Raw genomic sequence first — 15,064 nt, 5'->3', positions numbered from 1 at the left:
GGATAGCGGATCTAGGATTGGGTCCCAACAACCATTGCACGCTCCCCCTTGCCCCTTGCTGGATAGTTACATGAAACCAAGAGAGATGTTATCCATAGATGTTATCCAGTGTCACCAGTATGCAGATGATGTTCAACTCTATCTCTCCTTTCCATTAATTCTGAGGAAACTGTCCTGGTGTTAAACTAGTGTCTGTAGTCATTTATGGACTAGATGAGGGCAAATTGAAACCTCTTCCAGACAACACAGAGACGCTCTAGGTCAATTGGAAAGAAGATCAGAGAAAAGGAATTAAACCTGTGCCAAAGTGCTTAGTCCCCGAAATCTCATGTTGGCAGCTTGGAAGTATTCCTGGACTCACAATTCAGCCTGGATCACCAGATTTTAGAAGTGGCCAGGAGCCTATTTGTATAATTCAACTGAGTGTGCCAGCTGTACCTGTTCTTTGAGATGTCAGATTTAGCCATAGTAAAACTTGCCCTGATTCAATTCCAGTTGGATTAATATGTTCTATGGGTACTACCTTTGGAAAACTGTTAAAAAATGTCAACAGATACAAAACATTGTTCCATTGAGATTGCTTACTGTAGCAGTTTACAAGAGACATAACTCCCTTGTTGAAACAGATTAACTGGTTAATCATCCATTTCTGGGTAGAATTTAGAGGGCTGGTTGTGACTTTTAAAGCCCTGTATCATTGGATCCAGATTCTCTGAAAGACTACATTCCCTTATGCAAGCCTGTAAATTTTAAGATCTGGCTGCTCCCAGGCTATGGAACTCCCTCCCACAGGAGGGTTGGTTGCTCCCCTTCTCTTTTTGCCAGTAAGCAGAGACATTTTTTAGGCAGGTCTTTTGCTAATAACTCATTTGATAAAAGGGGTTTTCAATGGAGCTGAGCTTATACATATAATGTTGTATTTTTTTTCATATGGTTTACTGTTGTGTTTTAAAATCATTTCTTTAATTAATTTTATCTTTTGTAAAACAGCCATTTCAATTGCACCTTGATTTTAATTTATTAATTAATTTATTTGCTGTATTTATATCCCATCCTTCTCACCTCAAAGGGGACTCAGAGCGGCCTTACAATAGGCAATAATTCAATGCCACATAAAACAGACATAATAAAATACATATATACATTAGCAACATAACATTAAAACACATAACTTTAATATCAGTGATTAAAAGCCACACAATCCGAAATAATAATCCAGGAGTCTTTCCAGCAGTAAGTGCACATATTCCATCTTCACATATTGCACTGCATTACTGTGCAAAGGCTTGGTCCCACAACCATGTTTTTACTTTCTTTCTAAAGGCCAGGAAGGAGGAAGCTGATCTAATTTTGCTGGGGAGGGAGTTCCATAGCCAAGGAGTTACCATTGAGAAGACCCTGTCCCTCGTCCCCACCAATCACACCTGTGAAGGAGATGGGGCTGAGAGCAGGGCGTCCCTAGATGATCTTAACCCCCAGATGGTTTATAGAGGGAGATATGTCTGGACAGGTAAACTGGATTAGAACAGTTTAGGGCTTGATAGGCTAAAGCCAGCACTTTGAATTATGTTTGGTATCAGACTGGCAGACTATTTGGATGTAAACTGCCTTGATTTCTGTGCAAGGAAAATACTGGGATATAAATTAAATAAATAATTAAATAAAATCTTAAAATGGTTGTTTTTCCTCTCAATGACCAGAAGTAAAAAATATGTATGCTTTCAATACTCTTATTGCTAAAGTACTACCAAAATACAAATATTATTTCTATGTAGGAAGTAGTCAAGTTTCTTATTCTTAATTATGTTACCTTAGTATACTTAACAATCATGTCCACTCTAACTGTATATCTTTTTTTTTTTGTATGGGGGAGAGCTCTCCCAAATGGTATCTATACGCAAACTCTATATTCCAACAGTATAATGTATTAAATAAACATTATTCCAACAGAGTTACATATGGTTCCATTATTTTAAATCTTCAACCAAGCAACTAAGCATCTATTTGTTCCAAATTGCTTTTCTCCTTGATGCTGTTAATTGATTTGTTGATGAAGTATTTTATTTTTTTAATTATGCTGTGCTGAATCAGACGTTACTATTTATTGCCTATTGTTGCTTTGCTGCTGCTATTTTATTATTATTGATTCTTACTGCTGGCTTTTGAACTGCTTTCATGTGGGCTTTTTTTCTTTGTAGTTGTAAGATTTTAGTGTTGTTTTTTTGTTTGGTTTAGTTTGGTTTAATAGTTTTATGATGGAAACTACCAAGTGAGGGCCTAATTATAAAAAGTGGCTTAAGATATTTTAAATATGAAATATGTTTATGTAATTTTTGCAGTATACAGATTTTTCTATTCTTGAGCGGTTAGTGTTGTAGGCAGAGAAGCACTGGTATACCTTCAGAAAATTTGCTCATTACAAGTATTAGGGGAATTATTTTCTCCTCCCATTAATATTATTAGTATTTTTCCATCTAAGATCCTCAGGTGGAGAATATGTGGTTTACCTCATGTTACTTCACTAAATATTCTGTTCCCACTCCATGGCTGGGGATGATAGATACTGTAGTCCAGGCATGGGCAAACTTTGCTAGGCTGCTAGGAATTGTGGGAATTGAAGTCCAAAGCACCCAGAGGGCCAACATTTGCCCATGACTGCTGTAGTCCAATACTGCTTACATTTGACATCATCATATGGTTACCGGAATCACTACATGTTGTGGCAAATCCAGTGACCCTTGTCAGGGGGTGTGTGGCTACTGCTGCCCCATACCCTGGATCGCCTGACTCTTGAGAAAGCTGATCTCATGGGTGGGGGGGGGAGGCGTTGACTGCACAGCTTCCTCCCATTGCTTCTTAGGCAGCACGGGAAGAATCCCGCATTGCGGCAGCAGCATGTGCCGGTTCTGCCCCTAGATTTTTTTTAGTGATAAATCTTTTATTTTGTTGTGTAAATGAAAAAAAAAGATAAGAAGAAAAATAGAGAAAAACATACATAAAAAGAAAAAAAAATGTTAACAAGATATTAGCCCTAGATCATCCACAGAGCCCCGCCAAAAGTTCCGGTGTGTCGTTTGATTGGAGCCAGTGAACTCCATGGATGATCTAGGGCTTAACCGGCATATGCCACCAGAAAAGGTCCTATCTGATAAGGTAGATTGTCACATTTCCCATCTTTGCTGTAAATCACAGTAGGTGGCTGATTTTCTGACATTGCTTTATGGTTGTAAAAAAATGGCTAATGTATTTCCCTGGACAATTTTTTAAAAACTTACTTCTAGTATCAAACCTTGAACCAAGTTACAGTAGAAACACCAAATAAACAATGAATCAATAAATAAGAGCTACTAATTCAACGAGTCTCCTCTAGTTGGGAGTAAAAAAAGGATTCAGGATAGACAGCCAATGGTTATGTAACTTCCTTAGGATAGTCTGCACTTTAGGGCTTTTCTTGTAATTTGTCTGTCTTTTATCCATGGCTTCTGAAAACAACACATATTTGCAAATCCATTTCCTAGCTGGCATTTTCCCCTAATGTAGCAAATTTTAATAGACTGCTCAAGAATACTAGAGGATGCCTAAACTTGTAATTGCATTTGGAAATCAAACAGGCTCCAGAAAAATGCCATACGCTTGTAAAAAAACAAACAAACAAAAAACCTTTGCATTTCTGTGATTACTCACAGCTTTGAGACCAACTTGCAGATCATAATGTATTTCAGTCTTTTCTCTCATAACACAGATTATCAAATGTTTTCAAATATACATCTATCTGACATCACTGATTACATAAATAATACCATCTGCATTTGTCCAGTGCCCATAACATACCCCCACATACTGATTCACAGTTAGAGCTCTGTGAGTATGTTGTGATAAAATGTGACAGATTTCACTGAAGACATACATTCCACAACAAATGAGGGCAGAATTGAGCTGCTGCCAATAATTCAAAGTATATGCTTAGGTTTTGTAAGTGCAAATGACACATCCTTGGGTACCTAGAGACATCAGTGAGAGTAACTCATGAAACTCATGTTACTTGTAAACCATTCTTATATCTACCCAAGCATCCTTGTCACTCCAAAGATTTTGTGGAATCCCAAATTTTTGTTAGCCCCAAATGTCTAACAATATACAATCATTTTATTGATTTGTCAGGCATTTGGGGGCTCCCCTCACCTTTTCAAATGACTCTCACTTCCTGCATTTGAAGGCTAATTGCTATGTAAAAAACAGTAGAAGAAATGCAAAAAAAAATTATATAGACTGTGGTGTTTAAACTTTAGTGGGTCATTAAGCAGGAACCTGTCTTATAGTAGGGCTTTTGGATTTGGGCCTCATTTTTCCATCATAAATTGTATCCTCAATGAATTAGATGTTGTAAATGTTTTAAACTGGGGTGTGTGTGTGTGTGTGTGTGCATGGGATAAGGTCCTGAGTCTTCTGGACTATAAAGCCCTTAAACCCCAGATAGCACATTTTGTGGAAATTGTAGTTGAACACCTTGAGAGCACCAGGTTGTCTCTTTCTACATCAGTGGAATGGCTTCTTTCAACCCAACTATCTATCCTTTGTATTTGCCTGGTATAATTTAGTTGAAGAACGACAGTACCAGAGGCATTCATGTGCTGGATTGTGTGGGTGGAAGCACTTTTTCTTAATTTGCCCAGGCATTTTTTGATGAGATGACTCTATTTTTATTATTTTTGCTGCTTTTCTTTGTCTTGATGTCATGATTGGAGCCTTTATTGCTTTAATTATTGCTTTAATTATATTCCTATATTGCCCCCATATCCCTATGGATGAAACCTGGTTTTAAAATGTTTTAATAAATATATAATAAGAGTCATGGCTTTGATGAGGGGGAATGCCTGCTTATTACTGCAGGGTATTAGTTGATGAAAGCAGTAGGATAGGGTCGGGTTATATGGTGTCACATAACACCCTGAGATGATGATCAGAATCCAGCACTAGTGATTTTGTATCAGGCAGAAAGGATGATAGCAAAGGGCAAATTTAGCTCCTACCCACTTGTACTCTTCACCACTGAACTGTCAATTGGGATGCAAATCTTGGTAGATTTCATTCTAGCAGCTGAAAACATATCATTATTCCATTTCCATCCTTACTGTGGGAGAAGCATCAAAAGCAACACAGTTTCTGAAGATTGTTTAGTCCAAAAAACATATTTTGTACCCAAAATGACATTTTCTATTTAGACAACACATTCTGCACAGAAACCAGTACAAAAAGGTTGCAGAAGATTTTTTTTTTTTTGGCATAGAAATATACCTTCACACTAACATTTTCTGAAATTAAAATCTGATTTCTGCAAAAAACAAACAAAAAAACCCAGGTTTTTTTTTACTGGATAGAGAAAGTCCTGAACTGGGAAGATCTTAGCATCTTTATTATACTCCTTATAAGGGAGTTATTATCCTTGAAAAAATAGTTTTTGAATATTTTAAAATATTCTTTTCACCCCTTCTAGTAATCCTGCATCAGTTTTACTTATTTGTTTAGTTACTACATAATAGGACACCCATCAATATATGTTCCCCTAGCAACTCATAGCATAAGGAATTATGGATCAAGAATAAGCTGCATCTACTTGATTTTATTATTTTCCACATAACATATTTATGGGAACAGATTTTTCTTTTTAGATTGGTTGATGATGGCTTCATTGTAGACCAAACCATAGTGGTAAACTGGTATATCAGTGAAAATGTCTGTGACTAGAATGGCTTTCTCTCTGTACATCTATTTGTCTGTTTTTGTGTGTGTAAAGGATGTAACTTTTAAAAGAACTAGTAAGGGGAGAAAATACAAATTTCTCTGACATGAATAGTCTTATGTAGTAAGACCTGAAAGGTGAGCCAATCAAGCTCTTTCAAGCTTTTTTAAAAAGTGCTTTTCTGTCAGCAGATGAAAATGTCACTGGAGACCCATAACAAGAAATGAGTAAATTAGGGGGCAATTTCCTTCACCAAAAATTATTTTCTAAGATAGGGGAAGAGTACTTTGGCAATTACAGGAGGAGACAAGTAGATCTTTCTTTACCTGACAGTTAGGGCTAATTAGAGTGACAAATCTTTGTGCGTTCCATCACAAGCCATTTCTGGAAGAGAAGTCTCTCAGAACAATGTCTTATGGAAAGGTCTTGATCAAAACCCCTATGGCATGTAACCTAAACTAAGTGTATCCATCCAAAGACATACCTCTGTTAGTCTGGAATATCAGTATGCAAAGGAATCTCATAGCACCTTAGACTAACTGAAAGAACAAAGTTGGCACCACAAGTTTTCATAGACCTAGGACTTTATCCTATTTTGGGGTGGGGGTGGGGGGGGTAGAACATCAAATAATATTTTATAAAAAGGTAAGGATGCACAATGGCCTAAAATGTGGAAATAACTTTCAGAAAATAAAAATGCCATTACACTGGGAAAGATACCATATAAGATGTAGCGGAAAGGAAAAAAAATATAATATATTTATGTAAGGTCATGTATCCCATTGCAGCTATAGTCTTTACATGAGGTTTCTAATATTGTAATAATAAAGATTAAAATTTATAGAAAATGCAGAAAATAGATATCCAATCAGATATAAAACCATAGAACTATCAATGTTTTTTTTTTTGGGGGGGGGGGGTTGATCTCAACTTTTAAAAAGGATAAAAGGGCAGAAAACCCCACTATTTCAAAGGCTAACAAAGGCAAAAAAAACCTTCTGATCTCCTAAATAGTGCTATTTTTAAATTTAAAAATACCTGGAATATCCAGGGCAGTCTAGACAGCTGGATCAAGTCCAATTGAGGCTGCTCCCTATACAGATAGGCCACCTGCACCATCACCCTTTCTCTGCACTTATCAGGGAACGGGGATGGGTTATGCCTGAGTTGCTATTGCTCCCAGACAGAAGAACCAGAAATCTGTGGATGCAAACATGGAGCCCCAGCTGGTTTGGTCATGTGCAGCTGGCTGTGTCTGGGACCAATCTGCATCATTTGTGCTTCAGACTGGCTGCAGATTTAGTGGCCTGTGTAGACACTAGGCATGTACACCAATTAGTTTTGGATGTTTGCCTTTGGCTTGTTCAGAAGCACATAACAGCATGGGCTCTGCCACCATTTTTTACTGGACACAACAAAACAGTGGCTGTTGAAAACTGGCTGTTTTTGGTTTCTTTCGGTTATACATGGAGTGTGGGGAGGGAGGGAGCCACTAGAAGGAAAAAGATCCCAGGAAGCAAGATTTCTAAAGTTCTCCCTTCTCTCCTGATTTGGAGCAGAAAGAATATTGAAGTGCAAGGGGGGAGGCATTCTAAGGTGCTAGTTCTTTCAGGTGCTTCCAAATCAAGAGAGAAGGGAGGGCCTTGTAAAGGAAGTCCATGGTAGGATACCTCCAGGTCAATCCGTCTTTCTTCCTTGGGTAGTGGGAAGCCACCTTAAAATGCCTTGGAAAACTGTCTTCTATAGGGAGAGAGTTGTGCACACCTGCAGCTCCTGTTTCCTCTAGAGTAGAAATGGCTTTAATGAAGCATTAAGCCCAGGTCTCCTCTATAGACAGAAGGGAAAGGATAGCAGAAAGAGTGGCATTTTACCTGATGCTTTTAATCCAGGTCTTAATGAAGGATATAAAGACAAGTGATGCCTAAAATGATGGGAAGGGGAGCCTGGGAAGTCCCTCCATTACCACCAATGGGCCAGATAGAAAACAAATCTTTTGGCTTCCCTGATCAAAAATAGATTTCTGTCCTCCCGAATTTGGGAGGTTCCTCAAAAATGGATTGGGACACCCACCAAAATCCAGGACACCAAAAAACATAGTGGTTTATCTGGATTGCACAAAGCCTACGCATGAATCAAATATTCATATAGTTACTGATATTCCTGGTTGTCATTGGGCTTTTTTGCCAGCCATTAGCAATGTGCTTCTTTAAGCCTGTTTGCATACATTATTTTCTTCCTACTGTGAAGTGGCCAGCATAGTCTCCAGTATGTCTTTCTGGATGAACTTACAAAAGCAGTGCAAGAATTCTCCAGCAGATTTTAAGGCACAGCCCACAATGTTCTATAATATATAATGAAGATGTTTTTAGGCCAGGCATGGGCAAACATCAGCCCTCCAGATGTTTTAGGCTTCACCTCCCACAATTCCTAACAGGAATTGTGAGAGTTAAAGTCCGAAACACCTGGAGGACTGAAGCTTGCCCATGCCTGTTTTAGGAGATACAGGAGTCTGAAGGAGAGAAGATGGGAATCTTTCTTCCACTTACATAATGTTGCATATATTTTAAATTATTCACTAAGTATGCTGAAATCTAATGGTGGTGGTGGTGGTAGGAAACTCCAGTTCTGGTCTGAGTCGCTTGACATACAGTTTGACCCTAGAAAGTTTCAACTGATCTGATTTTATGTTGCATTTGTTCAGTTTCATTTGACCGTTTCTTGATTTTGATGGATAATGTTCTTTTAAAAAATGGACTTTGCTTTCGGATTTAGGGTGTTTCAGGCTAAGTGACATTTGACAAGTCTTCTTTATGGATTGATTTATAATAAATAGTTCAGTTCAAATATAATCAATACCTTTGGGTTCATAACTATTTACTGCAGTGGCATTTAACTTGAGAAATAAATACATAGTACAACAATGAGGAGGAGGAGGAGGAGGAGGAGGAGGAGGAGGAGGGGGGGGGAGGAGGAGGAGGAATGTTGCACAGGAAACCATTGTTAGAACTGTTGCTACTTTTCTCCTTTAAGTATTTTTCAGTGTAGACTGAAAACAGATAACTAAAACTGAGAAGTGGATGTGTTGTTTTATCAACCCCAGGTACAACCAAGATCTTTGGCTACTTAAGAAAGCTGGTCAAACAAAGTTGAATACCCATAGCTAAAGAAACAAGACCTCTGTTGAGATGCTGCCCGAGAAAAAAAAAATATCCCTCTCTCATTGGGATGCAGTATGGCTCTAGTCAAGCCCCAGCCTGCACTCCATGACATTCCGGAGTTAAAAGCAAAAGTGTCTAAGTTCATGGTAGTCAAATGCCTCAGTGTTCAATGCATAGCATTGAGGTAAAATGGAATTCCCAATGAGGATATTGTTAATACAGGAGAATCTTGTGTGTTGGCCCGAGGTCTGTGAGAGTAATTTAAGGCAACACATGTCTGAAAACACCAAAGCTCAAACGCAGAACAAACTCATGTGTGAAGAGGTCAAAGCAGCACTTTTTCTCAGGGTCAGCCAGGAGGTCCGTTAGTCAGTCTGATGCAGGCGTACTTCATTAAATGGCATGCATGAGTCATGGAATCCCAGGTAGATAAAAAAAAATGTTACACTAATCTCTCTTGCCATAACCATGCAGAGGCTTTCTAATTTAGAAGACCTCAACAGTTAGCAGCAAAGAATGATCCCTTATACTGTAGTTACAAATAGATTATGGTTGTCTATCATTGGAAGGTTTTATTTTGTTTGTTTTTTGTTTTTTTGGTATAATCCACATAAACTAAACCTAATCAAAGAATTGTTAGCCTGTCAGAAGCATAAAAAGATCCATTCAATGAAGCAAGGAATTATCAGATATTTATTGACATTCTTGATTTTCTTCAAAAGATCAGCTAAGTACTATTTCAACAAAATGAGTCTAAATTACCATTTAATTTAAAATATTAAGTATATTTAAAAGAAGAAACCAAAAACAATATCTCATTAGGTGCAAGGTAAGGAAGCCCAAAGCCTTGTTTAACATTCTCGTGTGCTTTCACAATTTAGGTAAAAGCATTATTTCATATTTATAGGTTGCCCTGTTTCTACATATGTTGCAATCTCTTGATGGGAAAATTGCAACATATGAAGGGGGTATGGAGGAAATCCATGATCATGATGTCTCCATAAACCCTCTCTTTCCTAACCTCCTTGTGCTAAATAGAGTAACATCAATGGGATTCCCATGAATCCTTATAAACAGAGTTACTGGCCAAGGGAAAGGGTCTATAAATGCTTGGCTGAAACATGCACTCATTAGCAGTGGAGGAGGCCATAGCAAAGTTCAATCTGGGTAATCCTGAACTGAAAAGGTTTGCATACATACAGGACTTCTTATCAGATTTTCTTACACTCAGGAAACATATTACTGACTATTAATAAACATTTTCAAATATTATCTCCATCCTTAGTGTGTGTATATTTATGCACACATGTAGGGATGGTTAGTCTATCAAAAGATAAGAGAAGTCACCTCTCCAACATCACCATCATATATTAAGCTTCGGAGCTCTGGCAGAAAATCCCAAATTGGAACTCAAATCCACTTAGCACTAGAATGCCAGGGGAAATAAAGATGGGGGGTAGTGCCTGTAAATTTTTAAAATGGAGCATAACATAGGAGATCCCCCCCCCCGAGTGTTAGCAGCTCCCCATGCATGCCTCTTTATGGTGCTGAACCTACACACAATACATGTTATGCAGATAGAGTTGAACAACTCTGCTGGGTGAATGAATGGAAGAAAGAATTATTGCGCTCTATGACAGCAATAAACTGACCTGCTCTTGACAAACAGAGAATTGTAATGGAAGTGCATATTGACTTTATCTTTCTTTCAGTGGGGAAGAGTGAAGTATCAAGAGTTATTGCTTTAATATAAGTTAAGATGAGACCATTTATTCATTGTCGTGAGGTGCACGCAGGAAATCATTGCTCCAATCATGTTTTTAGAGACTGGTCTACACTTTATTAAATCATCCTGATGCTTTTTAAAGAACATAATGACTGTCTTAGGTTTAGCAAGTCCCCATGTAGATGATGCTAAAACCTCTGAGAAAACATCTGAGACTCTTTCACTAAATGGAATCAACTTGGTTGGGTGGCACTGATATAACTGGAAGGAGCTTAATAAATTTTTACAACGTTTGATTAAATTATGATCTAAGAGCAGAATCCAGCCTATAATTTTTTTTCATGACCATGTAGAATATCCAAATAAGGAAAGACATTCCAAATCTTTCACAGTGATTCACAACCCAAAATAGATGTGGGTGACTCTGCCTGAAGACATTATAAAATGCAGACTCATATGAAGTTAGCAGTAAATTAGGGCCAAAAATAACAATAATTTGAGCTGATTCACAGCCACCTAGGTTTTCACTATGCAAAAGAGCTGTAGGTATGGCAAGCAGAGTGGCGTAGACACTCATTATGGCAATCCCCATAAGCTGCATCCCAGAAGAAAGTGGGTAACCACTTCTGTGTCAGTGTATATTGTGTACACACATAGAGAAAGTCTGATTCCCACGTGAACAGATGGGTGAACCTTCTGTAGCTTTCAGGTTGAACTTTAAAAAGACCTATTGAAGATACTAAATCTATTGGATACATTTCCTAAAGTACTTCTAAAGTTCAGACTAAACCCTAAGCAGATTTACTGCCCTAATGGCATCTGTTCTGATTATGGCATTGAGACTGATAACTATCTTGAGAATTAGACAGCAGAAATGTGTCCCTATAGATTCTGCACCATTTTTCAGAGGCATTGAATACTCTCAACTATGGTTAGATATGCCACTCTGTGGTGGTTCCAGTTCTCCCTGCAGGAATGAATTGAGAAAATGTTTCTAGAGAATGTTTACCCACCCCTGCTACTTTGTTAGTTCACTTAGTTTGATTCCAGTTTGCCTCTATTCACAATTCAAAATGTGTATTCTAAGATATAAAAATCTGCATGGATTTGGGAGCAGTTTCCCAAAATTCTTTCCATAATTCTACTCAAGAATTGAAATGTTCCACCAAGACCCTTTACCTTGTATTTCCAAGAATTCATAAGGGGACAAAATGTGGGAAAACCTGTTCTCTGGTGCCCATTCCCCACCCCCACCCCTGCTGTCACCTCTGGAACCTCTTGTTCCTGAAGACTGGGGGGGATTTCCCAAAATGTGTTCAGTGCTTTTGATGTCTCCTTTAAATTTCAAATTCAGCACTCCACTCACATCAAAGCCATTAGTCTCTACTGGTGGCTTCTTAACACTCTGAACTTAAGAGGACAGCTAAGAGTTTTTTTCTTTAAAATCAAGCTTTTGAGCTTTCCTCGATATGTTGGATGATGGGAGTTGTACTGTTTGCTTTATTGTTTTAGGAGTTTAATGTGTACTGCTCTGAAAAGCAAGATATAGCAATTTAAAATAAGTAATTACTCAACCATTATTATTTAAAAGACACACCGAGGATCTGTGTAGCCTCTTACAGGTTTAATGAGGCTATAGTAAGAACATAAATGCATGCTTGCCTGACAATAAGGGCCATTACGCATAACAAAAGCATCTGATTGAATGATCCTTGAATTTTGAAGCAACTGTCTAACAATTCCCACTTTAATGTTAGTTTGTCTAAAGCTTGGTTCAAGAACAACTCACCTTGAACACTGTAATTCTCTCTGACAAAATCTTAACCAATAATCAAGAAACACACTTGAAAAGTAATAATCAGCATTTCCATCCTTTTTAGTATATACAATCCTAGTCCTTCACTCTTTTTTCAAATTACACACTTCAATTCCAGTTGTCCACCATACATACAAGCATAAAGTGGAGTTCTCAGAGATATCACAAAAATACTTGGCCCTGTTATTTTATTTCCACCATAACAAAGAAGAAAACATATCAAATCTAAAAAAGGTCAAATTCTTGACTGGATTTTATCGCTGTTTAAAACTTTAAAAAACACAAATATGGTAAAGAATAAAGAAAATAAAACCAGGGTATGTACAAATCAAATGACTCACCTGAATGGTGGGTGTGGAACGGTTTTTTCGAGTTGTGGTAGTGGCCATAGTAGTGGTGGTCTCCATGACAGTGGTAGACATCTCTGGTGGCATGGATGTTGTGGGCGCTGTTCCCAAGATGGAGGGCACTTCTCCAACGAGCCGGACGCTTCCATTGATCTTGATGTTGGGGTTGTTTTCTGCTGCCATGTTCAGTACTTTTAGACCATTATAATAGAGACCGGAGAGCTGGCCTTGGAAGAGACGCCCTCTGTCTTTTCCTCCAATGGCTATTTGCGCCTGGGTGTTGAAGATCGTTAACTGTCGTCCTAAGTGAAGGGGGTGAATAATATTATTGCCAGGAATATTTCTGCTTTTTCAAATCCCTTTTATGCTGAGTCCTGGCTGAAATGGGCTGAAGATTAGAACAAGTTTCTTGATGACAGTGGTGGTGGCAATTGTGGTGGTTGAATGGTAGGAATGCAGTACTATAAATAACTGTTTTGATGTGTTACAAACATGATAAGCCTGAGCAACAAAACAATGGATCCAGATCTTCTTGAATAAATAGAATTGCATTCAGGAGATTTTTTGCCCAAACTCTTATTTCACTCCAAATTTCCATCCAACTCACTACGTGTTGTCTGAAAATAGATGCTGTATTAATTTGGAAATTGAGAAAGAGCTTATCCAAATATTGAAAACTCCCTAGATTTTAGTTACTCCAGAATGTTAAAAAATCCCACAAAACAAAAACCTGGATCCTTGAATGGACAGAGCAGAAATTAAGTCCTGTCCTATGATTTGGCAAAGGATGAAAAACACAGATATGTGCCAAGAGATGAACATATGTATGACTCCTTGAAACCTATGATAGCTACACTTAAGGATGCAAAAATAAGAATCTAGTTATAATAAATATTTGAATTCAAGACTATTTTTGGATCACCTCTGCTGTGGAAAAGAAAAAGATTCATAATGAATTATTGCACACAAGTAAATCTACAGTGTTCAGTTTTGTCCACAAAGCAAAACTGTGTCTCGGATGTATGGCTTTAGACATCAACTGGGATATTGCACCATTCAAAAAGGTTCCACCACGTAGACGATTGAAAGGGGGGGGGATGTTGCCCACTACACCCACCTCAATGTGAAGCGTTAATTCTCTGGTACAGGTTTACCAACAAATGATGCACCTGGCCTTAACCAACAACAAGTTGACCACCTTGAAAGCCATTTTAAGAATGGATCTGAGGATACTAAACCAGATCCCCACTAAAGCCTCAATGTAAAATCTTGCTGTTACATGCTTGCAATTTCTTCTGAACCCCTTCTCTACCTTTAGAACAGGTTCAGAGGATCATATGCCTGCCATCAGAACCTAGAGGGTCACACCCATTATAACTTCATCCTCCTCTCAAATTTGGAGAGGTATTTTTTTACTCCAATTTACTGCCTCTGCCTTCTACAGAGTATGGATTAATTGTTTTGCCATTTTTTGCCCCCTTGTTCTGTTCCCAGGGAGACTTCTTTATCAACACAGGAAATGTTGGAAGTCACTTCTGGGAATGAAGAAATATACCTTACCATGGAAGAGGGGGCTATGGTGAAAGTGACACTGTGCAGAAGGTACAGGGAGCACTCTGAGTAAAATAAATTATCATATTATGAGAGGGGGTTGGGTCTTTCCAGATCACAACTGCAGATTTAGAGGCTGTATGTATCCAGCAGATTGCACTTTCCCCACTTCTCATGTATGGTGAGAAAATTGGGTATATTTTTAGGGAAGCAGATTTCGCCCATGACTGCCTTCTTCTGATACCTACCTGCCCATGAGCTACTGAAAGCAATATGATCAAAGTAACTGAGCTCCTTGAGATCAAAACGTTGTTTCCTGACTCTTATTCAGTGAAAGCAAGAATACTGCATGGACCCCACGAATTTGTATGAGTTTTTTTTTCAACATAAAGGATGAGTTCACATCATTCGTGTAAGTGGCAATGCAAACATGCCCACTTCTCTCTTGTCCCTCAACCATCATCAATAGGACACTGTCAGAGAGAATGAGGAAATATGTAGCATAATTTTTTCACAAGAATTATTTATTTATTTATTTCCATCATTTATATGCCGCCCTTCTCACCCAAAGGGACTCAGCTATATGACAGCTACGATCATCACACAATAAACCGCAGTAATGTGAACTCACCTTAGACTTATTTTATATTATTTTCCTAAGTTTGAGCTTTTGGAGTATGCTAAATGGATATCAAACATGGAAATACACTGGCTATGTTTTTGAAG

General features: G+C 38.1%; 1 protein-coding gene across 42 annotated transcripts in view; it reads right to left on the bottom strand.

Moving 5' to 3' along the window:
• The window catches only part of nrxn3 (neurexin 3), a 1,581,531-nt gene that overhangs the window by 245,689 nt on the left and 1,320,778 nt on the right, over positions 1-15,064 (bottom strand). For all 42 annotated transcript variants that reach the window (XR_010002008.1, XR_010002009.1, XM_062967917.1 and 39 more), the window contains one exon: positions 12,782-13,089. Coding sequence is in view for 40 of the 42 variants with exons in the window: in XM_062967917.1 (XP_062823987.1) it covers positions 12,782-13,089 (308 nt within the window). In the remaining 2 variants the exon portion in view is untranslated. The remainder of the gene's footprint in view (positions 1-12,781; positions 13,090-15,064) is intronic.

This window comes from Anolis carolinensis, chromosome 1 (assembly GCF_035594765.1).
Source record: "Anolis carolinensis isolate JA03-04 chromosome 1, rAnoCar3.1.pri, whole genome shotgun sequence".
Lineage (NCBI taxonomy): Eukaryota > Metazoa > Chordata > Lepidosauria > Squamata > Dactyloidae > Anolis > Anolis carolinensis.
The sequence above is the reverse complement of the archived record's forward strand: the minus strand, read 5'-3'. Positions and strand labels throughout refer to the sequence as shown.